A 24,582-nucleotide genomic window follows, 5' to 3' on the forward strand; every position below is an offset into this window, starting at 1 on the left:
CCCCGAAGAACCTTTTCAACCTGATCTATCCAGTTGTCAAGATCTGCTCGCTCTTTGATAGGGGGAGTGAGCTTGTAAAGGTTGAAGCTTCCTGGCTCAGGTAGATTCACCGATTGATTGGCGACGACTGTAGTGCGGATTGCTTTCCAATCATTGCTGTCATCGGCAAGGTGCGCTGCATCAGCAGCTGCAGAGAAGGGAGAAAGCAGCTGCGGAGCGGCAGCAGAGGAAGAAGAGGGGTCAGCCATAGCTGATACCAACTAGGTATATAAATATAAAAATGATGTGAACACAGTTTTCAAAGATACTGTATACCACGATGGAGATAATTCTCTAGGAAAAGAGACTCCGCTTGGTGCTCAAAGGCGGGTACACACAGCGGTGTCTCGGCTTCTCGCACAGCGGCGATGAAGAAAAGGTGAGAGATATAGCTTCTTGCTATTCTCGGGAAAAAGTGGGAGATATAGCTTCTGCTATTCTCCAATGAAAGCTTAGTTCTTGATGAAACTAGCTATGAAAGTTTAGATCTTTGATGAATCTTAGCAAAGGGGAGAGAGGAAAAGGGCTTCATAACCTGTTGAGGCTACGAAGGAGAGGAAAGATGAAGAAGTGAGTGAGGTGATGATGAATCTATGGGAAGAAGCTGGTATATACCTAGGTACCTACCTAGGTAGGTAAACCAGCTGTATGACTAAGATGCAAAGAGCCAAAAAGCTCAGTCTGCACACAGACAAACGCATACCCTGCGTGCAGTGCATGTCAATGGAATGGGGCAAACAGGACTGAATACGGGTTGCGAATCTGACTCGGCCATCTTGAAAGAAAAAAGAAAGGTATGATGAGATATGTACGTGGAGGTTAGGAAAAATGTGGGGTGGGAGTTTTCAACCGTTAGAATGGGCAGAATCAAAAGGCGGTATATGAGGCGGTAAATCTTGGAGCTCCCACCATCGTTGGACAATCATCTGAATGTCCCCGTATAGTCTGCGTATTGCCCCTCACTCGTATAAAATAATTGAATATGATAATCTGATATGAAATTGAAAAATAACACATGTAAATTATTCCATTTAATCTCCTTTAAGCTCTACGTATTAACTTCAATCTGGTTGCGTAGGATCCCACCCCCACATATCGAAAGGCGGAAGATCCTCGACTCGGGACCTTCAACTCTGGTCACGCGGCTTTCGTGCAGCCCATCCTCGTACCTACGCCCCCCAATGGCCTCCGAGCGAGCGATCGATCGGGAAGAGCGACAGGGCCTTGTAAGTCTTGCCCCTTTTGCTTTTCCAAAGAGGGGAAACCCCTCTTTATATCTGACGTTGGACACTATGGGGATCGGACATTGTGAACGTGTTTCGGCATGGGTTCACCAGTCACCAGATCACCTGGCCATATCCAGATCTTGACTAACACGCAAACAGCGTGCCATTCGCGATTTCCTCAAGGCCCGAAACTCCTACGATGTCCTGCCGCTCAGCTTCCGACTCATCATCTTCGATACGTCGCTTTCCGTCAAGGAGAGTCTGAACATTCTGATTCAAAATGGTACGGATTTTTCGCGATTTTCTCCCTTGCAACCAAATTGCCGAACTCCAGCTGACTGTGAACCCGGGGATCGGGAGGTACAGGCATCGTTTCAGCTCCGTTGTGGGACTCCAAAGCGTCCAAATTCGCAGGTCTTCTGACCACCTCCGACTACATCAATGTCATCCAATACTATTTCCAGAACCCCGCGGCGCTGGACCAGATCGATCAATTCCGCCTGGACAGTTTGCGAGGTGCGTTGGGCCCCCGTGTCGCCCGCATTCCTGCAGGTACACCCCGCAGCTAACGGGAACATACAGAAGTTGAAAAGGCACTAGGCGTGGCGCCGCCGGAGACCGTTTCCATCGACCCGGAGCGCCCTCTCTACGATGCCTGTCGGCGCATGCTGGAATCGCGCGCCCGCCGTATCCCCCTCGTTACCAGCGATAGCCAGACCGAGCGGCCCCACGTTCTCAGCGTCATTACGCAATACCGCATCCTGAAATTCGTCGCCGTCAATGTCCCCGATACGCAGCAGCTGCGTCGTCCGCTGGGTGAGCTCTTGCTTGGATCGTATGATAACGTTGCCACGGCTTCGATGGATACCCCGGTCATTGATGTCATCCATATTTTGGTCGAGCGCAGCATATCCAGTGTGCCGATTGTGAACTCGGAAGGCGTGGTGTATAACGTATTCGAGTCGGTCGATGTTATTACTTTGATCAAGGGCGGTTTCTACGATGACTTGAGTCTTACAGTCGGGGAAGCATTGAAGAAACGTTCTCCGGTATGTCTCTTCCGTTCCTGGTGATATTAGTTTGATACTTATCTCCTGCGCAGGGTTTCCCGGGTATCTACACATGTTCATTGAATGATGGACTAGATACGATCTTTGATACTATTCGCAAATCGCGAGTGCATCGTCTTGTCGTCGTGGATGAGCACTTCAAGCTCAAGGGCGTTCTGACTCTGAGTGATATCCTGCACTACATTCTTCTCGAGGGTGAGAACGAGGAAGCATGATCGGCCTCGAGTTGAGATACGTGATTTTTCCCATACATATTCACTTTTGCATGGTTCCGGCGTTTTGATCCTGTTCTGAGGGAAACCTCAGAAGTTAACATGAATTGCCTGGGGAGCACATGGGCCCGGCGAGGCTATGACTCCATGTCCTGGGTTGTTTTGATTTTGGACTTTACGAATGTACAGAGGTAATGACATTGTTTCCAAAACCGGTGTTCTCTTTTGTTTTTTTTATTGCCGAGCAGTGCTGGCACGGAAATAGACCTGGGAGATTTGAATGTCAATTTGAAGCATTATCTTAACTATTGTTCTTCCAACATTGAAGGTTGGCTATAGAAGGTAAGGCGTAGCTTCCTCGTCTATCTAAGCTCCTTCCTCCAGGAGACCTTGACCAAGTCACTTCCCGGGCCTCCATGCTAGTCCTTACTTCATCACCATCTCTTCCTCTCATATACATTATCTAAACATAATCATGCGGCGTCTCAAAACTGTGTTCCGGTCCAGATCTGAGACACCTGACCCTGCCGCATCTCGTGCTGTCTGGCCACGACGGCGTCTAGCTTCTGAGGGAGATCCATTGAAGCCTCAGCCAGAATCCGCTTCGAATGAACTACAACGCAATGAGCCTACAACTGAGGCGGGATCCAGCGCTGCGAACAAGCCACATGGCTCTGCCACAGTAGCCCCCGTTGACAATGCGGAAACTGGGTCGAATGCCCAACACGCCCAAGACACTGGCCCGCTTCCTCGGTCTAAGAATGGCACCAAGCGTCTGAAGAGAATGGTTGCCCGCTTGCGCGGCAGCTTATCCCAGGAAGATGAGCCCATCACAGAGACACAACCTCAAGCTGCGCAGGAGGGTAGCCGCAAAGAGAGGCCGAAGTCGAAACCTTTGTCCTCCAATCCCTTTGAACCAGATACCGCTGCTGGTGAGCTATCCACAACTACAGGCAAGTCTGTCAGGTTCGACGAACCGCAAGAGGGGCGGAAGGTCAGCACTCAGACGACCCATTCTCAGGAGTCCAGCCAGACTGAGGATACTGTGTGCCGAGACCCTGCCCAGCACATCGCGATGCCTATTCAGGAACCTATGGAGGATTGGGGATGGCCGGGACTGATGCTGCATTCCCCTGATAGTAGCCCCAATGCCAACACTCATACCCCCGAAGGCTCGGACCCGTTCTCGGATGAGAAGGCCACCGACGCGCGACAGGGAAAGTCGGGCGCCTCGAGACATAGTACCGGCACGAGCCGAGAGGAATCATCAAGGGCGTCTGAAGGGACGCTGGAGCCTATCGCCGAGACCGAGTTCGACACAATCGAACCAGTCGTCGAGCCCGAGCCCGAACCTCCGGGCTCCCGGAGGGCAAGTTTGGCCAACAGCCAAACAAGCTGGAGTAGCACGCTTGACTCAGCCAAGGCCACCTCAGCCTTCAACCGGATGGCAGCTCAGTTTAGTATCCCGCTTTCCATTCCAGGTGAAGATACTCCAAGTCCACGTACGGTTGTCCCTACTTGTGCATGGGTTGCCACTGACTAGACTCTAGCACCAGAGAGCAATCCGCCCGCGGAGGAACCGGGCACGAGTCGTCGTGGATTTGGATTGTTGGGCAAAGTTCGCAAGGTGCGATCCAGTTTGGAGGCCGACACCACCCCCTTGGCGCCAGCTCCTAAGCTGCGACGGATGAAAACGTTCGCGAATATGCACCGTCCCAATCCGATGACTTCGTTGCAGGGCAGATCGATCGAGACTTTGTCCCGTCTTGGAGGGCATGGCTATCTGATGCTGACAGACTTGGCCCCCTGTCCCGCGCAGTTGCCCGCGTACATTGTGGCAACGCTGATGTTTCTGCATAAATATGGTTGGTGGCGGCGTCTTCTACGTCATGACTTTGACTGACCCGGGTTCCTGCAGGTCTTGACACTCCCGAGATCTTCATCCAGCCCGGCGATCTGAAAACCGCCATTCGCCTATATGACCACTTTGCTGGCCAAGTGATCGAGGCTGAGAAAGAAGAGTGTAATATTTCCCTTACCATGCGTGTGGTTGCCATGCCCCAGCTCCGTGAGGACTCGGCGCCCGTGCTGAGTGTGGCCTGGGCCTTGAAGGCCGTGCTGGCGGGGCTTCCAGACGGGATCCTCGGGAGTGTCCGGCTCTACCGCGTTTTGAGGGACATGTACTATCATTCGATTCCAGATCAATCGCATCTCCTCCGGGTGCCAGACTGTATCTCTGAGGCGAGCCCATCGACTGCTGCCCGAGTGCAGCTTATATGTCTTGCGCTCATTGCTCTTGCTCCTGAGATGCAGCGCGATCTGATCTGTTCGGTATTTGGGCTACTTTCCATGGCGGTGACTGCAGACACCGATGCCCAAGATGCCGGGATGGAGCTCCGTGATCCAGTGGCAAGTCCGAAGTTCCAAGATTTGGTGCGGGTGTTTGGACCGCTCCTCCTCGGGCCCCGGGGGCAAGAGATTCGGGAGACCTTAACAGAGGTGGAAAAGGACATTCAGGATCAACGCGTGGCGGGGTTATTGCTCAATAATTGGCACTTTATACACCGACAGCTGCAACACTGGACTCGTGGACGGTATGTGGTGGGCAGGGAATAGCCTTGTTTTGTTCCCTTTACTGTTTTTCCTTGTTTTCATATGAGCTGGTCTCTGATTGGCATTCTAGAAGAAGCTCTATACTTCCCTGGACATTCCCCACCAGCCCAACCCTGGTTTTCCCTTGACGGCATTGAATCCCGTTGGATACCCATTCTTTTTGTTTCTATCTGTTACCTTGATTGTTTTTATTCGAAGGGTCTGGGTTTTGGAGGGTTCTAGGTCTGAAGGGGGGTTTGGCAGCATAAAAGTCCATCCTTTTTACCATTCTTTATTCTTCTTTACTATTCCTATTTCCTTATAAACGCTTAACTCTTCCTTAACTCTTCCTTAACTCTTTTCCATGGTGACACTAAAAACATCCTTCAACCTGTGCCATTCGCCCGGATCTTCTGGACCGCAGGAAGTCTTGTCCGACCGTGGCTCTAACCAGGTCGACCGCACCTGGACTCAATACGCTGCTTCAGGCACCGACCAAACCATCTTCTCCCGTGAATGAGTAAATCGGTGAATCGGTGAATCAGAAAGAGTGTGAAGACTTTCCAAGGTTCTCAGTTGAATTTTGGTTAGGGCTATTAGGGCAAGAGAGTCTGTCTTTACCTTCCCTTGCTCTTACTTTCTCTACTCTTCCATGTTTTAGAAGGAACAAAAGTTTCTCTAAAGCTTCCTTGACATGTCTACCAACCTCAAATCTGTGCCAGGCCTATCATCAGGGTTAGGCCTTGCAAATATCATCGATCCACCATTCACAAATTCCTTCTCTGGCGATTTCCTAGGTCTTCCTATTCCAGACGACGACCAACTCTGGGGTCTGAGCCCAGTTTCCCCAATGGCCGGTTGGGACAAAGCCGACTCGGCAGCCTTTGCCAATTCCGCACTCGAGCGGGACCTCAAAAATGCTCAGGTCCGCAATGGTCAACCAACCCCACCCCCATACGATGATCAAGGGGGTGATCTGTCCCTCGACATGATGGAAACCGCGAGCAAACGCCGGCGCGTGCGCGAATACAAGACCGCCGCAGCAAGCCTCAGCCCAGATCTCGACGACGCCCCACACGAACGCGCCAAGCGCGCAAAGTTCCTCGAGCGCAACCGTCTCGCCGCAAGCAAGTGTCGCCAGAAAAAGAAAGAGCACACCCAGCACCTCGAGTTAAGCTTCAAGGAGCAGTCCGAGAAGAAGGAACAGTTGATTGCGGAGATCGCCCGACTGCGCTCCGAGATCCTGGGTCTGAAGAATGAGGTGCTGAAACATGCTCAGTGTGGGGATGAGCCGATTAAGCTCCATCTCGCACAGATGGTCAAGAAAATTACCGATAAAGATGGCGCCCCGTCGGCGGGGACGCTGCCGGAATCGCCTGTCAGAATCACAGATAACCCCTCTGTTTCTGTTTCCCCGCTCGAACCTACCCCGGCTCCGGTTACGGCTGCGGTGCCTGTGTCTGCGTCTGCGCCCGCGCCGACGGCGATGTCGTTTGGCTTTGATGATCCTCTGCAGCTTGAGCCGGCGGCCGCGGCCGCGGCGGAGGCGTTTGAGCAGCAGATGCGGCGCGAGTCGGAGGCTTCGCTTGTCTCGGAGGGGTCTTATTCCTTCTCGGCAGAGGATGCATCCTTTGATGACTTGATCAATGTGTGAGTTGAACGGGAGTTGATGTTATGTGATAACGACCTTTTATGTGGAGGTAATCGGGGGCAGCAGGTCTGTCTGGCGTTGAATGTGGATTTCTGAAACCTTTGAATTGCGATCCAGTGTGGGAACTGGAGGGTGTCTGGCGTTTTGACTCCGGCTTGAGTAAACGGAAGCTTCTTTGATATTACTGCGTTTGATTCTCAGTTCTAGCTGCCTTGAGGGCGATTGGCTAGGGGGTGGATTGTTGCTGTGGGCAATTGCCTTGAGATGTATCTTCTATTACATGGCAGATGGAAATGAATTGGTTTCTATCGATAGGTCTTTATGATAGGAAAATAGAACTATCTAGCCTAAACTCAAGACCGTCCGGTCGACTCGACATGTGCAGTCCGATGCTTGGATACGGATTCGACATTATCGATCTGCGCATCCTGATACCTTTCTCCAGGTACCTGTGGTGTAGTAGCATCATCCAAAGGATCTTTCCACCCATGCTCAGCATCCGGACGAGCATCGAACATTCCGTTAATCTCCTCGAGAGACTTGCCAGCTGTCTCCTTCAGACAGAAGTAAGTAAAGCCCACAATCACCACATCCAGCAGGCCAAAGAGCAAGAATGTACCCCATCCTAGGCTCTCCTGGATATAGGGGGTTGAGAAACTCCAGACAAAATTGAACAACCACTGCGATCCAACACCGAACGCAACACCAGGCTCCCGAATGCGCGTAGGGAAGATCTCACTCGCACACGGCCACGGCAACGGACCCCAACTGAAGTTGTAAGCGATGATATCGAGGTATATCAGGGCAACCGTGGCAATCCCGGAAGAAGTAACCGTCCCATCACCAGGCTGAGGGTAAGTTTTCACGACCGCCGCAGTGGCAATCATACAAACCGCCATAAAGCCCGCACCACCCGCCAACAAAGGCCGTCTCCCAAAACGATCCGACAAAAACACCACAAAAACCAAACAAGCAACGACCTTGATCGCGCCAAAAATCCCCGTCAACAAAAGGGTCCGATCCCCATCCCCAACAAGCAACTCAAAAAACTGCGGCCCGAAATATGCCAACGCCGTCGACCCTGTCGACTGCTGCGCAAGAAACAGTCCACCCGCAATCCCCATCCTCTTCAAATTCCCCGCTTCAACCAACTCCCAAACCCGAAACCCATCCCTCTCATCCCTCTCCTCCTCCAACCCCCTCCTCATATCCTCAAACTCCCCCGAACCCCCTCCCCCTCACCACCCCGAATCCAAACAAGACATTCCCACGCCTCAGCCTCCTTCCCAACACCCAGTAACCACCGCACACTCTCCTTAACACCAAACATCCCAACCCCCATCAGAACACCAGGCACGAGCTGCAACCCCACAGGAATCTGCCACTGCCGCGGCCCAGCCTCGTCTCCCATCCCCTTCACCCCATAATCAACCCAGTACGAAACAAGGATCCCAACCGTGTACGTGAGCTGGTAACAACTCCCCAACTGGCCCCGGATTTCCTTCGGGCTCATCTCCGACATGTAGATGGGGATGACGGTTGCAGACCCGCCAATGCCGAGCCCGCAGATTACCCGTCCGACGTAGAATAGAGGGAGGGAATGCGAGTCGATCGTCTCGAGGATTACGCCCACGCTGAAGATTAGAGAACATAGGCCCATGGCGAGACGGCGTCCGTAGCGGTTTGTTATTGGCCAGATTAGGAAACAGCCGGCGAAGGCGCCGGCTTGTTGGATTCCGACGGCGATTGCGCTCGTGCGGGTTTTTTCTGAAGGGTGGATTGAGAAGGAGGTTGCGAAGGTTTGGAAGGTTAGGACGCCGCCTGTGGGGTGTTATGTTAGTATGACTTCGTATGGATTGGATGGGACTGGAATGCTGGGTTGGATAGGTGGGTATGTATGTAGTTGTCACTCACCAATTACTCCAGAGTCATAACCGAACAAAGCTCCGCCGCAGCAGAGTACGAGAGCGAACCAGTATATGCGCCAGTGGGGTCTTGGTGGCCGTGTTGTTTCCATTGTATGAGCTGGGTCTGGAGGCTCTAACTGTGGTGTTTGGGCAAGCTGCGAGTAGGAGATTGTGGGTGTTGAGTTCCACCAAGTATTCAGAGTGTTGTACCAATTAGAGAATGGCGATATATGGATGGGGTTATATGCATGTGCACTGGAGGTGGGCAGGGATGTGGAAGATATAGCCATTGCATTGGGACAAGTGTAGATGTAAACTATTGAATCAGAACTGTCATAGATCCAAAAGAGGGAAAACGGGTCGGGTAGAGAGCTGTTTCTGGACGTGGAGAACCCTGGATAAGTGGATTATGTCATTGGAGGTTGCGTGACTTCCAGGGTGGTATTTTATATTTTGTATTTTGTATTTTGTATTTTGGTATTTTCTTGTTTTCTTATTTTCTTATTCTGTTATACTTCCAGGACATTGCGTGATTTCCCATCTGATTGGCTTCCAAGTCCACCTGGGCACCGTCGATCAAATGTGGAGTTCAAATTCCCCGCATTTCGAGCCGATGGCCGATGGCCGATTGGCGATTTCCTTTGTGGTTAGGGAGATATAACCATGGTGTCACTCGCCCCTTAAGCCCCCCATCTTCTCTATTTTCCTTCAAAATGGCAAAACGTCCCAATTTCCTCGTCATAGTCGCCGATGACCTAGGTTTCTCCGATGTAGGCTGTTTCGGCGGAGAAATCCGCACGCCCAACATCGACCAAATCGCCAGAGAGGGGCTCCGATTTACTGACTTCCATGCAGCGGCAGCATGCTCGTAAGTTTCCCTGAGATTATCATCTCTCAGTTAAACTCACAATACCCAGTCCCACACGCGCCATGATCATGACCGGCACAGACCACCACATCGCCGGTCTGGGCAATCTAATCGAATGGACCAACATCTCCGGCCAGAACGGGCCTAAAGGATCATCCATGAGCACCGCACCCCAGCGCGGCATGCCCGGGTACGAGGGCTACCTCAACGAGCGGGTCGTGGCACTCCCGGAAGTCCTACGCGACGGGGGATATCACACCGTCATGTCGGGTAAGTGGCACTTGGGCCTAACTCCAGAGCGCTCCCCACACAAGCGAGGGTTCGAGCGCTCATTCGCGCACTTACCCGCCTGCTCAAACCACTATGCCTACGAGCCGGAGTTAAAAGACCAGGACCAGTGCCCGACCTTCATCGAGGCGAGCTACATCGCCCTGCACATGGAGGACGGCGAGTACGTGCGCCACCTCCCAGAGGGCTGGTACTCGTCCGATGGCTACGGCGACAAGATGGTAGATTACCTGAAAGAATGGAAAGCGAGCGGCGGCAGCGACGGCCCTGATGGACAAGGTGACCGTCCGTTCTTCGCGTACCTCCCCTTCACAGCGCCGCATTGGCCGTTGCAAGCCCCGCGCGAGTACATCGACCACTACCGCGGTGTATACGACGAAGGCCCCGACGTGCTCCGCGCGAAGCGGCTACAGCGTTTAAAGGAGCTGGGGATGGTGCGCGACGACGTCGAGCCGCACCCGGTGCAAGCGGAGGAAGTCAAGGAGTGGGATGAATACAGCGCGGAGGAGAAGAAAAAGTCCGCGGTGGCGATGGAGGTCTTTGCCGGGATGGTCGAGTGCATTGATTCAAATGTCGGGAAGGTAGTCGAGTACCTTCGGTCGATTGACGAGCTGGATAACACATTCGTGTGTTTCATGTCGGATAACGGTGCCGAAGGCGCCGCTTATGAGGCCTACCCCATGGTCCAGAACGGCGTCATGCCGCATCTGCAGAAATACTACGATAACAGCTTGGAGAACCTCGGGAACGGGAACTCGTTTATCTGGTACGGGCCCCGCTGGGCACAGGCTGCTACTGCCCCGTCGCGTCTGTATAAGGCGTATACCACCGAGGGTGGCGTGCGTGTCCCATTTACCTGTCGCTTCCCTGCGAACTTCAATGTCAGCCCTGTAGACGTTGCGGCCGGTAAGGGTGGGATCACGGATCAGTTCGCCACGGTTATGGACCTGGCACCATCTATATTGGATATGGCGGGGATCAAGCACCCAGCGCCGACGTACCAGGGTCGTGAGATTGTTGAGATGCGCGGACGAAGTTTCCACCCCTGGGCAGTGGGTCAGGCGGAGCGGATCCATCCGGCCGAGTTTATTCAGGGCTGGGAGACGTGTGGACGGGCTGCGCTGCGTTGTGCGGACTGGAAGATCGTTTTCATTCCTAAGCCTAAGGGTCCGGAGAAGTGGCAGTTGTATAATCTCGTGCAGGATCCTGGGGAGATTCACGATCTGTCAGATGCCGAGCCGGAGAAGTTGAAGCAGTTGCTTAAGCTCTGGGATCAGTATGTGCTTGAGACGGGTGTTGTCCCGCTCTGCCCTGATCTTGGAGAATTTTTAGAGGCGACTGAGGCACAGATGCCTGAGAATGCGTGGATGGAGTTTGACTATTGGAAAGATGGAGCTAGAGACCAGCCGGAGAAGTTTACGCGTCAACCGCCGAGGTTTCAGCGGACTGTGAAGCCTTTCTGAGTGGGATTTTCATAGTCCGAATTTTTCCAAGCAGACCAAATCGAAAATGACTTCCAGATGTCCTTTGTTTCAGAATATGCAACTCGCCGATACTCCTGAGTAACCGCGGGGTAAAGCAATTCACAATAGACCGTCTCGAATAGACATACATTCCCCCTGAACCCAGGACTCCCCATACCAGGAATATCCAAGAATGCCCATTATGAAAGGCAAACTAATGTTCTTCGACGAAGTAGCCTGGGACAAAAGCGACGCCCAACTCGCCACCTGGAAAACAACCCTCCTCAACGAAGAATCCCTGAAAAAGATAACCACATTAATCAAAACCCACCGCCAAGGCGTATCAGACCACCTCTTCCCCCCACAAAAAGGCTCCTTCAACATGGTAATCCGCCTACGATTCATCGACGGCGCCTCAGCCATAATCCGCTTCCCAATCCCAGGCTACTCAATCTTCCCAGACGAAAAGCTCCGGCACGAAGTATCCGTGATGCGCTTCCTCGAGCGACACACAGGCATCCGCATCCCACACGTCCTGTACCACGGCAGCAGCGACGAAAGTCCAAACCACCTAGGCCCCTTCATTATCATGGAGTATATCGACCACAACGCTGATCTGGTGGATGCGCTGAACACGCCCGGAATACCGGACGAAGAGCGGCCTGTTCTCGATCCCAATATCGACGAGAATAGACTCCGCTCCGTGTATAACCAGATGGGCGGGTTGTTGCTGCAGGTGGCGAAACATTCGTTTCCTCGTATTGGATGTATATCTAATGCAGCGGACGACGAGTTCGATGACGAGTGGGTTGTTGAGCACAGGCCGTTGAGTATCAATATGAACGAGCTTGTGCAGGTTGGCGGTGTTTCGGTTGGGGATTTGCCGGGCGTGACGGAGACGTTTGGCACTGCGCGGGCGTATTTACTTGCTCTTGCCGAGTTGCATATGACGCATCTTGCGTCGCAGCGGAATGATGCTATTGACGATGCGCAGGACTGTAGGATGAAGTATATTGCGCGGTGTTTGTTTCGGAAGCTTGCGAGGGAGGGAAGGCTTTGTTGGGCTGGTGAGGATTGCGGGTTTAGGTTGTTCTGTGATGATCTAAGGCCGGCGAATGTGCTTGCTAACTCGGACTTTGGGTATACGGTATCCGGGGCTATTGATTGGGAATTTGCTTATGCTGCTCCGTTGGAGTTTGTGTTTAGTCCGCCGTGTTGGCTGTTGCTTGAGAGGCCGGAGTACTGGGAGGAGGGGATTGATGACTGGGAGAGGGTTTATGAGAGTCGGTTGGAGGTTTTCTTGCAGGAGCTGCGCATGCGAGAGGATGTTGATATTCGGCGTGGGGTTATTGGTGAGGAGAATCGGCTTTCTGGACATATGCGGGAGAGCTGGGATAATGGGGGGTTCTGGGTTAGTTATGCGGCGAGGAGGAGTTGGGCTTTTGATATTATCTACTGGGCGAGGATTGATCAGAGGTTCTTTGGGGAGGGGAGCTTAGAAGATCGGATTGAATTGTTGACTGTTGAGGAGAGGAATGGAATGGAGGCATTTGTACAGAGGAAGTTATCTGAGAAGGAGGAGGGTGGTTTAGTAAGTTGATATTAACGATATGATATTAACGAGATAATAGTATTTATCTTTACAGGAAGTATATAAATCTGTCAGAAGTATACAAAGGCTGGAGTAGGGCGGTCCAGGAATACAGTAAGTTGTCTATGTATCAACACGCCAGAACAAGCCTCAATTTGACGTCTTTGACCTTATTCTGACCTGATCAAATACTTTCTGCATGGAATACAAGTATATGCATATATAGGTTGTTTTGATGATTTCTACAGAAATAGATGGCCAAACACCGGAGCGCCTAGGGTTTATCATCGACAAAAAATCATCATCTAGCGCTCTGTCAGAGAAAATTAAGATAAAGGTAATACTCTGTCATCGACTCTTTGCAGATTCCGGCAACTCGTGGAGAGTATTTTCTTTGTGGCTAGGTAGCTCTGACACAGAAGCATTGCCATCTAACTCGCTCGGTATGCCGGGAGGCTGAAAAGACTCGTGCTGCAACATTGCTGCTCCGGTGACGGGGGTCTGCGCTTGTGGTTGTTGCTTCTGTGGGCGACGACGCATGAAATACCAAAGCAAGGCGACAATGATTGCTAACCCGGCAACACCACCAACCACACCACCTGCGATAGCGCCAGCATTTGAACTGGAGGAGCTACTCGATGCCGGAGAACTGCTCGATGTTGGGGAGTTGCTTGAAGTCGGTGAGCTGCTCGATATCGGGGAGCTGCTCGGTGTTGGGGTCGCGCCTGGTTATATCAGAACTGGGCGCATGTCGAGTTTAAGCAGGACTTGAATCTTACCAAGTGAAACTGGGCTTAGTGACGTCCTACTTTCAATCATAAGTTCTTGTTCTGTCCCACACCCAACCCCGCCCTGAGTCCTATTAAACCCGTATTGACCCTGCTCACAACAGAAATGTCCGCCATCGTAGTTTCGATAAAGATCCCAGGTTTCGTTGGCGCAGTGTGCTGGGTTACTGACTTCCTGTCTGCAGTCTTCTTCATCCGGACAACACAACCCTGTGTTTGCATCGCTGCACGTTGCGCCGGTGGGGCAGCATCGGAAAAAATGTTGTGATGTTACAGGATCCTTCCCTGCGTCGGTGTCACATTCTCCTATGTCTCTTAGGCAGGAGCCATTTCTGCGTATTGCGAATCCAAACGGGGGACCATTGGCAGTCATTATAGGAAGGGAAGAAAACAAATATCAAACGAAGGTTGGTTAAGAAGAGTAGAACGTGCGTGACATATATTAAGCAAAGGCGAGGGACATGGGACATAAGGAGGTAATGGCCTCTGGAAAATGTTGGAGTTAAGTTGCCAAAGCGAGAAAAACAGACAGAAGGGTAAAGCGCACTAACCCACCTCAGGTTTTCTTTAATAGAAGGGACCCTGCGCTCAAAACAGCTGCAGGACCATATTGGTGCCGCCTTGGCATTGAGATTATCAAGTCTTGGCGAAGGTTTCCTAGGCAGACCATAACATAACAGATAGCCTTCTAGTCCAGCCAAAAGTAGTATGTGTATTCTTTCAAGATGACCTTTGTTCTGGATCTTCAAGGCGAATACCATGATAAACGCTTTATTGAGCAAAGGGAGATTCAACATAAGACGGGAACAAAACCCCGGGGCCGTCTTATGGGCCCACTTGAGCACGGTCCTGGCAGGACAAGGCAAAGATCAACAATGTCAAGGGAAAAGGGACATTCGGGTAATCATGAAATGGACTGAAAGAACAAGTACTATGTAATGTACTATGTAATGTACCTAGGTAATGCCAAATAATTTAGATCCTATTGAAACGTGGAGGTAACAAACTGTAGTGTGCGGCTGAAAAGTAACGGAGGAGAAAGACAGCTTAACAGCGCTAAACCTCAAAAGGGCAATTAACAGGTGTTCTACGGAGTATCTCCGGAGTATACCCTGTTTTATTCTGTAAAAATAGACAGTTCCAAAGGTTATTATGTTATTCTATACCCGTTTACAAGTTAAATCAGTCACAACCCTACTTTGATAGTCATTTTACACTCTTCAACCGAAATTAGTGAAGGCAACATAACTATCTCTCTTTAGCCTCTACCAAAACGTATCCGGGTAATAATCTAGTACTTTCTGTTCAAAGTTTTTATTGATGCCATGTGAATGGAAACGCCTAGCTTTGTATTCTATAACATTGCCCATCCGACCTCCTGGACATGAAGTGCTACCTACCTAGGTAACTAAATGCAAAAGCATACCCTAAGCATCACCGACTATCACCTGACTGGTACTAGTACAATTAACTGGAGAAAGACCTCGGGAAGTAGTGGTCACTAAGTAATCAGGTGCTGTGAGATACTCTAGCTAGGTAGCATGACCCTCTTATAAAGCGGGGGCACCCCGATCGGGAAATTCACATCGGCCTAAAATCCGGTCCATACCCATATGGACATATACGTAGTTATGTACTTTGTTTGTATCTAGTGCAATCTGGGTTTACACTGGGGCTTCGTCCATCATGGAGGTAATTTGTATACTCCTCGCCTTGTTCCTGACACTAACGTGAATCCTTCCCAGGTACCAAAAGCCCGGGGAGCTGGTAGGTCGGGCCCGCGTCGACGGACAGGATGCCTAACATGCAGGGCCCGTAAGGTCCGGTGCGATGAAGGGAAACCTGGTTGCTCTAATTGCGACCGACTGCGTCTACAATGTCTCTATAAACCCCCTACCGCCCCAGGCGTCGGGTGGGGGTCATCAACTCGGCCTTCAAACAATATAACTGCATCGCCCAACAACCCAGCGGATATAGACAGTTCAGGCCCGTCCGCTGCAGCCGCTACAGCATCCCGCTCTCCCGATATCAACTTCTTCAGTACCGTGCTTCGTGCAGACGGCCACCACACAATATCAACGCCGACAACCACACTTGGACAGCTCCCTACAGACCAGGACTCCTATCTTTCCGAGTTTGACATGCTTGGATTTATGGGCGGTGTCACCTCTGATCTTGAGCAGAAACACCTGGACTTGACAACCGGGCTCTCGATGGCTTTCACGGCTAGTCCGGCGTTGCGGTCGCTACCCGCAACACTCATACCAGGCATGGATGAAGGGTACTTTTCAGCAGACCGCCGAATTCCATTTACTCCAGATACCTCGCCTTCACTTGTTGATAGGACCTCGATTGACAGCGCAGACGTGCCAACTACACGGGGCAGCTTGTCCGATGCAGGCGGCACTTCATATGAGGACCAGTTGCTACAGCACTTTCTGACTATTGACCCGCCGGCTGCTCTTTTTGCGCCAGTAAACATCGAGTGGAAGTATATGCGACCAGCACTGCTGGCTCATGCACGAGATTCTAGTCCGCTTTTGAATGCTGTATACTGCTATGCAGATGTCCATAAAGCGATGACGGAAGGGAAAAAATGGCATTGGGCGCCGACCTTTTATAGACTGTCCAGCTCGGAGATCCAAGCTTGTATTCATGGCGAGGTGACCGAGTCTACACTCATCAAAATTTTTGCTGCTGTCTTTCTCTTAATGATATCCGAGGTATGTTCTGCTTGGTCTCCAATAGAGTGGAATTGGCTCATATTGTCCCAGATCCTCTCATCTCCCGAAATATGTACCGGAACTTCTTATATTCACTCCGGATACCTTATACTACAACGATTCCATAATCGTACCCGACATTGGACCGGCCTCGGTCATCTCTTAGTGTCATGGGTTTCGCTGCTAGATGTCAAGTCCCTGATCGCAGGCCGAGATGGCGATCCTCTCACAGAGCTCGGCAACATCCCAGAACATAGACTAGATACGCAAAATTCCCAAACACCTCACACAAAAGCGCCAACAGACAACTGCAAAGAAGCCAGCATCGAAGACCCATTCCTCAGCCCAAACTACCTCATCTACGAATCAATCGTAGGCCCAGCATTACGATTCTTCGTACAAGCCCAACAAGTCGTCCGACGCATAGTCTGCATCGACCTCCACCACCGCAGCCGCGGAACCCTAACCGACGAGTTCGAAGTACTCCAACTCGCCCACAAAGTCGGCGCAGACCTCGAAACACTCTGGCACCGCCGTCCCCCAGTAATAGACGTCTACGGCCGACCAGAAGCCCTAACAGATATCCTGTGTGCGCCTGTGGCGTCGGAAATCTGCCGCACATTCCGACAATACGTGGCCAACTTCTTAGCGAACTTTATCTACCTGCATCGCGTGGCGTTTGCAATATACCCTCGCACAGACCGCGTCAACGGCGCCATCGATCAGATCATTCAACTGGCTACCGTTGACTCTACCGGGCGGGACCATCTGCCTGTTAGCTTCCTATGGCCGTTGTTCGTTGCTGGCCTTGAGGGTACGGATGATCAGCGCAAATGGATTGTCCATGAGATTCAGCGTATGGCAGCTGCTCATGAAACTAACTCGGCGCCTTCGGTTACTCGCCACCCGGCTGTTGATAGGGTCCTCGTGCTTGTGGAGGAGATGACTCGGCGGCAGGATGTGTCAAGCACATGGGCGGACTCGAAATGTGTGAGGCGGGAATTGTTTTCGGACTTTTTCGTCATGATTTGAAATTCACGTTGGGCAAGAGATGTATATAGCACTTTCAATGGTCTGGCGGTGCGCTCATATAAAGCGACTTTGCTTTTTGGTTATCTTTGGGACGATCTCGTTCATGTACAGATTCTTAAACGAACTATGATACAAGAACTTACAACCACTTCAAACGTCCACAACCGACCCAGACCCAATTGCTTGATATGGCGCTTTATCCCCGCCCATACACCGCGATCGATGCAGCAGATGACCACGTTCCTTGCGCACATACGCCGCAAAGCAAACAGCAGCGACCGCCACAGCCCCAGAACTGATCATCACCGGATAGACGAACTGAGCCGGCAGCGGGAAAGCAATAGTCGAAGCAAAAGAAAGCATCTCGAAAACATTCTGCAGCGCCATTTCAGTGGCAGAGAAGCGTGCACGGGCATGTTCCTGGATATTCTACATGATGGCATCTTTTTAGCACATGCAACCCACAAACCAATAATCTAGGCGAATTCACTTACCTCTTGAACAAGAAACTGAACCGACAAGTCGAATCCCCAAAGCCCAACCCGACTCAAAGCAACGCCCGCAATCAGCGTACCCGCCACGAACCGCGAGCTGGAGTCCCAAGCAACGAAAGGCACGGCGGCAGCAGCCACGCACGCAAACTGCCAGTTCAGGAACCACAGCCCGGATCAAATGGGACCGATCCGGTTCATGATCATCGGCGCTGTCCATGTGCCGGATAGCTCGGCGATCACGGAGCCGATGCGCATGTAGCTAACCTGTAACGAGGTAAACCCCGTGCTTAACAGGTACGTGACCATTGTTGCGCCGAAGGATAGGACTGTTAGGTAGAGCAGGCTCAGGGCGAGGGATGCTAGGAAGACTGGGCTGGCTATGTACTCTTTCCAAGGTGCTAGTGACTCTGACAAGGAGTGGAGTACCTTGGGCGATGCACTGTGGTGAGCATCGTCGCTCTCGTTATTTATATCATCTGCTTGTGTTGTAGGAGCTTGTGTCTTGGTCAAGGCTGGGACTGATTGGTAGACTTGGGCAATGGCCATGTATTCGACCAGCACAGATGCGGTATTCAGGGTGAATACTGTCCAAATTGCGTATCGGGTCGATATGCTGTCGATTAAGGATATGAATACTGGCGCTAGCAGCTTGCAGAAGAGATCAATCCGTCTCATGGAGGCGTTCAGGTCTGTGGTTCGATCAAGGTTAGATATTGTAGAGCTCCAAGTCGTTTCGGTTTTCTCACCTTGTCGAGGGACATTGATACTGTTCGAGATGACGATTGCCTAGTGGCAAATTATCAGCGATGTCCTTTCCTAGCATAGCAGAAATCGGATGCATGGAAGAAACCAGACAAGCCAAATACGATTCCCCATACATACCCAGTCCCGTTCTACAGCCACGGTATTAGCCGTGGCGGCCAATTTCTCCATACAAGCCAGCAAACCCTGCACAGCAAACAGGCCAATTGTGAGCGCCCAAGAGTCCGTAGACAGAGTGACTATAAAACACAAGCACGAGGCCGCGACAGGGACTCTTTGCCACACTACTCCTTCAGTTAGCCATCGGGCTGCAGGATACTCGGTGCATATCGAAATATCACAAGGAATCCAACTTACCAATGGAATGCCTCACGGCTACGAGCCGGTCTGAGTGATCAACTTGCGCACCCAGCCAGGACGATAGTGCGACGGCTGAAAACGCCCGCACGAGGGCGTATATCGAAGCATACAGTAGTGTCCCCGGGAAGTTCGAAGCTAGGAAGAGCACGGCACCAAATTCGAACATGCGTGAGTTCCATGTTGAGAGTGTGTGTGAGATGTACAGGCGTGTTAGTACTGAGCGGGCTTCTAATGCTGGGGTATCATTTGGTCGTGAAGCATTATCCGCCGTGGGTAACAGAGCACTGGACGAATTGTTGACGTTTTCTGATGAGCGCCGGCTAGGCGCTGGGGAACTCTCAAATTCCATCTGAAGGCGCGGCGATTTACAGCATATGTACAAGGGACTGATGGGGATGGGTATTTGTGGATTTTATTGAGATCAGTTGGGCGTCGGATCAGTAATGTCGCGGGTGGGCTGAGGACCTTGTGGAAACCTAAAAGGTTGGCAATAGCAGACATATAATGAATGCATTTATATTGAAGTCTTACTAGAGTTCATCAGTTCAATACTACAGTGCTACTAGAGAAATCAAAAAATAATCAATAATCGCAAATCTTCACGAAATGAATAATATGTGGTATATGGGCCCAATTCCCACTAAATTCTAATACACCCGAACAATAAAAATTACAAGCTATAGACGGTATCTCTCTCTTTAATCCACCCACTTGAGTCCTTCGGGAGATGATGTGGTCGTCCGTCGGGCAATCACCTCAACGACCTTTCGGCGCACACCCTCGCGGTGGGCGTATTTCTGGAGGAAGTAGTCGACCACGGGTCTCCGCGATGAGTGGCCTTGGCGCACAACCTTCTCAATCTCCTCCTCAGAGGGAAGAGCAAAGTGGGCATGAGGGTAGTTTTTGTAATCTCCCTGGCTCAGAAGTGGTAGGCGGGACTCGCCCTCAGAGATCTTGAAGAACTTGTCCACGGTTTTATCCGAGACCTCACCGAGAGTAGCGGGCTGCCACTCAGGCTTGCGGGCAGGCTTGGACATCAGGCGGGCCTTGACACCCTCAACGAAATCAGGGTGGCGCATGAAGTTGCCAGCGATCTTGTGCTCGCGCTGGAAGGTCTCTGAGATGCTCCACTTCTTACCAAGACGCAGCTGGCGCAGGGTCACCTTCAGAGAAGTTGGGGAGCGGCCTGACAAAGTCTCCAATGTCTTTTGTGCCCACTCCTTGTGCTCAGTTTCCTCTTCCAAAGCCTGGATGATCTCCTCCATGGTGTTGAATCTGAAACAGCGGTCAATGGCAGTGCGCAGGCTACCGGCCATGAGCATAGGCTCCTCCTCAAGCGAGGGGAGACCAAGGGAGAACTCAGCCATGGTCTTGTTCACGATTTCCAAACGCTCGGGAAGCTCGACGTGGTCGGGGAAAGTCAGCTCAGAAAGACGCTGCGCCACATTGCTCAGAACACTGGAGTGCAAGTAGTGTGTGGCAATGCCTGCATACAGAGCCTGCACACCCTGCAGGCGCTCCGAGGTCAGAGCCAGGTATGTACCAGTCTCACCATCCAGGCGCGGGAGGAAGAACGAGCCGCCAACGTCCGGGAAGAAGCCAATAGTGGTCTCGGGCATAGCAAAAACGGTACGCTCAGTCGCAATTCGGAAGGGGGCGTGCATGCTGAGGCCCACACCACCGCCCATGGTGATTCCATCCATAAATGAGATAACAGGCTTCGAGTATGTGGCGATCAGGTGGTCGAGGCGGTATTCCAGGCCGAAGAAATCTGTCGATGCTTTTTGTCCTTCCACTCCACTCTCATTCTGCAACGCGAGGGCAGCAACATCACCTCCTGCGCAGAGAGCCTTGGTGCCGGCTCCGGAGATGAGGATCATGTTCGCAAGATGAGATTTCTCCCACTCCTATTCATCCAACGCTTAGTATTGTATGTTTCTGAAGTTCCAGGTATCCATTCTAACCTTCAGCCGAGGGAGAATCTTGCGAGCCATCGAGCCATTGAGGGAGTTGAGCTTCTTGGGTCGGTTGAGCTCAACGCTGCGCAGGCCGTAGATCGAGTTGAACAGAACATCATCGCGCTCATCACCGGGGAGTTCTTTGGGGATATCAGGTGTAGTCGACATCTAACAATAGTAAGCACTGGATATCGGTTTTCTCTCCGAACAGGGTATGTACCATAGCTGTTGCCCGAAAGGCAGGGTTGGTCACCTTGGCTCGTAGAGGCATTGCTGAAGGGACGCGCGAGATCCAGCTCGGCGAGGAGACGCGATTGAATTGTCGGAGTAACATTAGGAACTGGAATATGACGAGAACCAGGGAAGGGGCTTATGTGGTGACAATCAGGTGTTTTCTCCGCTTTCCTTGACCTCGGGAGTTTTTCGCTGGATTTTCTTTCCGCTCCGAGGACCAACTCTCCGCCCATAACCGACAAGCTCGGAGGTACATCTCGGAGGCATCTCCTCAATTGATGTCATTTTTAGAATTTATTATAAATGGATGCAAATAGTATGACTGTGATATAATACAAAAAGCCATTTCAAGTACTGCATATGCTGTAGCCCCAGCCTGACTGAAAAGCGATAATGTTCGAAGTATAGTTAGATGATCTATTTGTACACAGCTAGATAATGCCAAAAGAGAAAAAGAAACAGAAACAGAGAATGATACAATTAAACGTTCTCCCATGTAGCCCTCAACCGGCTAAATTTCAGGGGATACACCTTTTCTCCGCTTGCTGAAGGCGAAAAGAGAGTGTCCACCTTCGGCAAGTCCGTCGAATGCGAAAGCAGGATCTTATGCAGTGCATTCTTCTCAATAACCAATCTCGCTGTCTCCAGGACATTCTTCACATCCAAATCCTCGACGCAGATAGTTCGTGCGTGGTTGCCAAACTTTTCCACCGCATCAGAGAACATCTCATTCGGCTCCAGTGTAACGAATGTAGACCGGCCCTTATGGTACCAGCCATGAGCTTGGATGAGATTTTTGATGAAAAATGGGCTCGAAGCTTCGTTGATATCAATGGTGTTGTCAACAACAATCAATTCGCCGCGTGAAAGCCGGTGGCTGAGGGCAATGCGCCAGGCCTGATCGTAGATCTTTCGGGGCAGATCGGTCGAGAAATCACGAGGGTGAGGTCCGAAAGCGACACCACCACCTCGACGAACTGGCGACATCTTATCACCCGCACGTGCACGACCGGAGCCCTTTTGCGCGTACAGCTTCTTGTGACTACCGTGCACATCGTCCCTCCACTTGGTGCTGGCTGAACCTTGTCGGGTGCTGTCACCCTCGTAGACGACTGCGCGGTGGAGAATATCGTGGCGAGTGGGCATCTGAAGTAGTCGCCGGGAGTAGTGGACCAGACGTTGGGGTTCCAAGTCAGGCCAGCGGTAGGTCATGACTTGAACAGGGGTTTGGCCGCCTGGTCGTTGTGCTTGTTCAACCTGAACGGCATCCTTGGCTGCTCCTGGGGGTTGCGTTGTGGCCTCGGTTGCCATTGAGCGTGTAAGGCATCGTTGCTGTATAATTCAATGCGCTGTCAGTAAATGCGTTATAGGACTGGACCGAGCAGAATCCATGGAGTGCACTAACCGTCACCTGCTTCGGGCCTGATACGAGTCCACCCGAGCTGCGTGACAGCAGCCTCAGCGACCGAATAACATCGTTGCCTGGCATTGTGAATGTCACGGTGTGATCGACGTATAAGTTGGTGATGCCCGGAGGCTTGAATGGAGCAAAAGTTGATCCCGGGCGGTGGGTGCCAGCAGAACCTTGGCGCAACAAAGTGTAGATTCAACTACTAGTTAACCAGCCCTTACTTTTTTCTTTTTCTAAGGAAAAAATGGTTTTAGGTGTTATTTATACGGTGAAGGCGATAAAATGCACAAACCGAGCAGAGGACCCTTCTATGTTAAGCAGAGCTGCGCAATATTCTACATGGCATCCCCGGAGCACTAGGATGGTCACGTGATGGACTAGGTACCGAACAGAAAAAGTTCCCCGGAAGACAACAACATCGGATCCTCAGGCCAAGCCCATCATAACCCCCAATTTCTCGAGTTATGGCCCACTGTGAGCTGGCTTCGAAGCCTCTGCTCCAATGCCTTCGCAACACCTACTCTAGAGGCGTGGCTGGGGTCCAGCTCCAAACGCGAGCCTTCCAGTCGACCGCCAGCGTTCGCGAGGCCGAAGCTGAAACTCCGAGCCAACCTTTCCACAAGGCACCCGATCCCTCTCTTGTGACGAGTCCACGTCTTGAAAGACGATTGCTGCGACAGGGAACCACCCCCATTGGATCTCGTCGTCGCCGTGCCGCGCTCCAAAACTCAGACAACATTCCTTTCGAACAACTACCCTACCAATGTTTCCAAGAAGCCCGGAAGATTTTGCTTGCGGACCGTGAAGAGAAATTGAAGGAGATTGAGACGATGAGGCAGCGTCTTGCCAGGCAGGAGGCTTTGTCCGTCGAGGAGGCCGGAGGAGCCAAGGCGAAGAAGTCTCGCGTCACTGCGATGCAATTACACCTGGAGCGCCTCAAAATTCTGGCCGATATTAACGACCCCTTGGTCAAGCGAAAGTTCGAAGATAATGAAGGTAATCACCTCTAGGTCAACTGATCAAATTGGGCCAAGGCTAATGGTCCGTTTTCTATCATTTCAGGTGACATGTCCAAGCCCATCTACCGCTTTTTGGCCGACCGAAAATGGCGCGAATACCGCCGCAAGATTCTGGTCCAGCGTATCACCCAGATGAAGGTCATTCCCGATGTCCTGCCTCACTGCGACCCCATCGTTGAAACAAAGTTGTACTTCGGCAAGCGACAAGTCCAAGCTGGTGAATTCGTCGAAGCGAAACTCAGCACAGACGCACCTAAACTTGACGTGCAGATGTTTGAGGGTGGTGAGAAGCTGGTCACCATTGCAGTTGTCGACCCCGATGTGCCGAACGTTGAGAACGACAACTTCGATTATAAGACTCACTTCCTGGCCGTCAACGTCCCCATCTCGGCCACCTCCACCAAGGTCGATCTCGCACAGCTTTTGGAAGACTCCCAGGTGGTTCTTCCCTGGCTACCACCTGTTGCCCAGAAGGGAAGTCCCTACCACCGTCTCTCTCTCTTCATCATGGAGCAGAAGGATTCCCAGCCTCTCGACTTTGCTGCTGTCAAGGCTAAGGAGACTAACCGTGACACCACCCTCCTTCGCACTCTCCAGTCCCGTTACCGTCTCAAGGCCATCGGTGCTCACCTGTTCCGTACCCAATGGGACGACACCACCTTGGAGGTCATGAAGCAGATTGGATTCGACGGTGCCAATGTGGAGCTGCGCCGCAAGAGAGTCGAGCCTCTGCCATATAAGAGACGCAACCCCTCTTCGTTCCGCTGATCTTGTTTGTTCTCAAGCCTTTGTATTGTACAATTTGATATATGTATGAATATGCACACTGATTTAATCCCTTCCATCCGAACTCCATGCGTATGCTTAAACAAAATGGACCCGAGTGCCACGAAT

The 24,582-nt window shown here is 51.6% G+C and overlaps 12 protein-coding genes across 12 annotated transcripts; 7 read left to right on the forward strand and 5 right to left on the reverse strand.

Moving 5' to 3' along the window:
* Positions 1–1,220: 1,220 nt before the first annotated feature.
* snf4 (AMP-activated serine/threonine-protein kinase regulatory subunit SNF4) lies at positions 1,221–2,550 on the forward strand (the record flags this gene model as incomplete). Its single annotated transcript, XM_056706832.1, has 5 exons — positions 1,221–1,265; positions 1,425–1,548; positions 1,632–1,781; positions 1,848–2,314; positions 2,368–2,550. 5 exons carry the CDS (start codon positions 1,221–1,223, stop codon positions 2,548–2,550), a joined length of 969 nt encoding a protein of 322 aa, XP_056571134.1.
* Positions 2,551–3,022: 472 nt separating this feature from the next.
* On the forward strand, positions 3,023–5,163 carry N7489_001078 (uncharacterized protein; the record flags this gene model as incomplete). Its single annotated transcript, XM_056706833.1, has 3 exons — positions 3,023–4,049; positions 4,098–4,412; positions 4,466–5,163. The coding sequence occupies 3 exons, from the start codon at positions 3,023–3,025 to the stop codon at positions 5,161–5,163; spliced, it is 2,040 nt and encodes a 679-aa protein (XP_056571135.1).
* A 670-nt stretch (positions 5,164–5,833) lies between these two features.
* atfB (bZIP transcription factor atfB) lies at positions 5,834–6,793 on the forward strand (the record flags this gene model as incomplete). The annotated part of the gene is made up of 1 exon (XM_056706834.1): positions 5,834–6,793. The coding sequence occupies one exon, from the start codon at positions 5,834–5,836 to the stop codon at positions 6,791–6,793; it is 960 nt and encodes a 319-aa protein (XP_056571136.1).
* A 350-nt stretch (positions 6,794–7,143) lies between these two features.
* Positions 7,144–8,807, reverse strand: N7489_001080 (uncharacterized protein; the record flags this gene model as incomplete). Its single annotated transcript, XM_056706835.1, has 3 exons — positions 7,144–7,881; positions 8,019–8,611; positions 8,705–8,807. 3 exons carry the CDS (start codon positions 8,805–8,807, stop codon positions 7,144–7,146), a joined length of 1,434 nt encoding a protein of 477 aa, XP_056571137.1.
* A 603-nt stretch (positions 8,808–9,410) lies between these two features.
* On the forward strand, positions 9,411–11,316 carry N7489_001081 (arylsulfatase; the record flags this gene model as incomplete). Its single annotated transcript, XM_056706836.1, has 2 exons — positions 9,411–9,565; positions 9,615–11,316. The coding sequence occupies 2 exons, from the start codon at positions 9,411–9,413 to the stop codon at positions 11,314–11,316; spliced, it is 1,857 nt and encodes a 618-aa protein (XP_056571138.1).
* Positions 11,317–11,518: 202 nt separating this feature from the next.
* N7489_001082 (uncharacterized protein) lies at positions 11,519–12,916 on the forward strand (the record flags this gene model as incomplete). The annotated part of the gene is made up of 1 exon (XM_056706837.1): positions 11,519–12,916. The coding sequence occupies one exon, from the start codon at positions 11,519–11,521 to the stop codon at positions 12,914–12,916; it is 1,398 nt and encodes a 465-aa protein (XP_056571139.1).
* A 339-nt stretch (positions 12,917–13,255) lies between these two features.
* Positions 13,256–14,068, reverse strand: N7489_001083 (uncharacterized protein; the record flags this gene model as incomplete). The annotated part of the gene is given in 3 exon segments (XM_056706838.1): positions 13,256–13,529; positions 13,543–13,632; positions 13,749–14,068. The coding sequence occupies 3 exon segments, from the start codon at positions 14,066–14,068 to the stop codon at positions 13,256–13,258; spliced, it is 684 nt and encodes a 227-aa protein (XP_056571140.1).
* Positions 14,069–15,381: 1,313 nt separating this feature from the next.
* Positions 15,382–17,450, forward strand: N7489_001084 (Zn(II)2Cys6 transcription factor; the record flags this gene model as incomplete). Its single annotated transcript, XM_056706839.1, has 3 exons — positions 15,382–15,387; positions 15,441–16,418; positions 16,470–17,450. 3 exons carry the CDS (start codon positions 15,382–15,384, stop codon positions 17,448–17,450), a joined length of 1,965 nt encoding a protein of 654 aa, XP_056571141.1.
* Positions 17,451–17,600: 150 nt separating this feature from the next.
* On the reverse strand, positions 17,601–19,415 carry N7489_001085 (putative iron-regulated transporter; the record flags this gene model as incomplete). Its single annotated transcript, XM_056706840.1, has 6 exons — positions 17,601–17,879; positions 17,945–18,091; positions 18,209–18,633; positions 18,691–18,730; positions 18,827–18,945; positions 19,064–19,415. 6 exons carry the CDS (start codon positions 19,413–19,415, stop codon positions 17,601–17,603), a joined length of 1,362 nt encoding a protein of 453 aa, XP_056571142.1.
* A 349-nt stretch (positions 19,416–19,764) lies between these two features.
* Positions 19,765–21,390, reverse strand: N7489_001086 (mitochondrial 37S ribosomal protein mS47; the record flags this gene model as incomplete). Its single annotated transcript, XM_056706841.1, has 3 exons — positions 21,245–21,390; positions 21,031–21,192; positions 19,765–20,973 (listed from the first exon to the last, which is right to left on the reverse strand). The coding sequence occupies exons 1-3, from the start codon at positions 21,356–21,358 to the stop codon at positions 19,765–19,767; spliced, it is 1,485 nt and encodes a 494-aa protein (XP_056571143.1). The 5' UTR covers positions 21,359–21,390.
* Positions 21,391–21,738: 348 nt separating this feature from the next.
* N7489_001087 (mitochondrial 54S ribosomal protein uL4m) lies at positions 21,739–22,747 on the reverse strand (the record flags this gene model as incomplete). Its single annotated transcript, XM_056706842.1, has 2 exons — positions 21,739–22,590; positions 22,664–22,747. The coding sequence occupies 2 exons, from the start codon at positions 22,745–22,747 to the stop codon at positions 21,739–21,741; spliced, it is 936 nt and encodes a 311-aa protein (XP_056571144.1).
* A 386-nt stretch (positions 22,748–23,133) lies between these two features.
* N7489_001088 (mitochondrial 54S ribosomal protein mL38) lies at positions 23,134–24,456 on the forward strand (the record flags this gene model as incomplete). The annotated part of the gene is made up of 2 exons (XM_056706843.1): positions 23,134–23,665; positions 23,732–24,456. 2 exons carry the CDS (start codon positions 23,134–23,136, stop codon positions 24,454–24,456), a joined length of 1,257 nt encoding a protein of 418 aa, XP_056571145.1.
* Positions 24,457–24,582: the final 126 nt, after the last annotated feature.

This window comes from Penicillium chrysogenum, assembly GCF_028827035.1.
Source record: "Penicillium chrysogenum strain IBT 35668 chromosome Unknown utg000001l_segment0_segment0, whole genome shotgun sequence".
In the NCBI taxonomy this organism is placed as follows: domain Eukaryota; kingdom Fungi; phylum Ascomycota; class Eurotiomycetes; order Eurotiales; family Aspergillaceae; genus Penicillium; species Penicillium chrysogenum.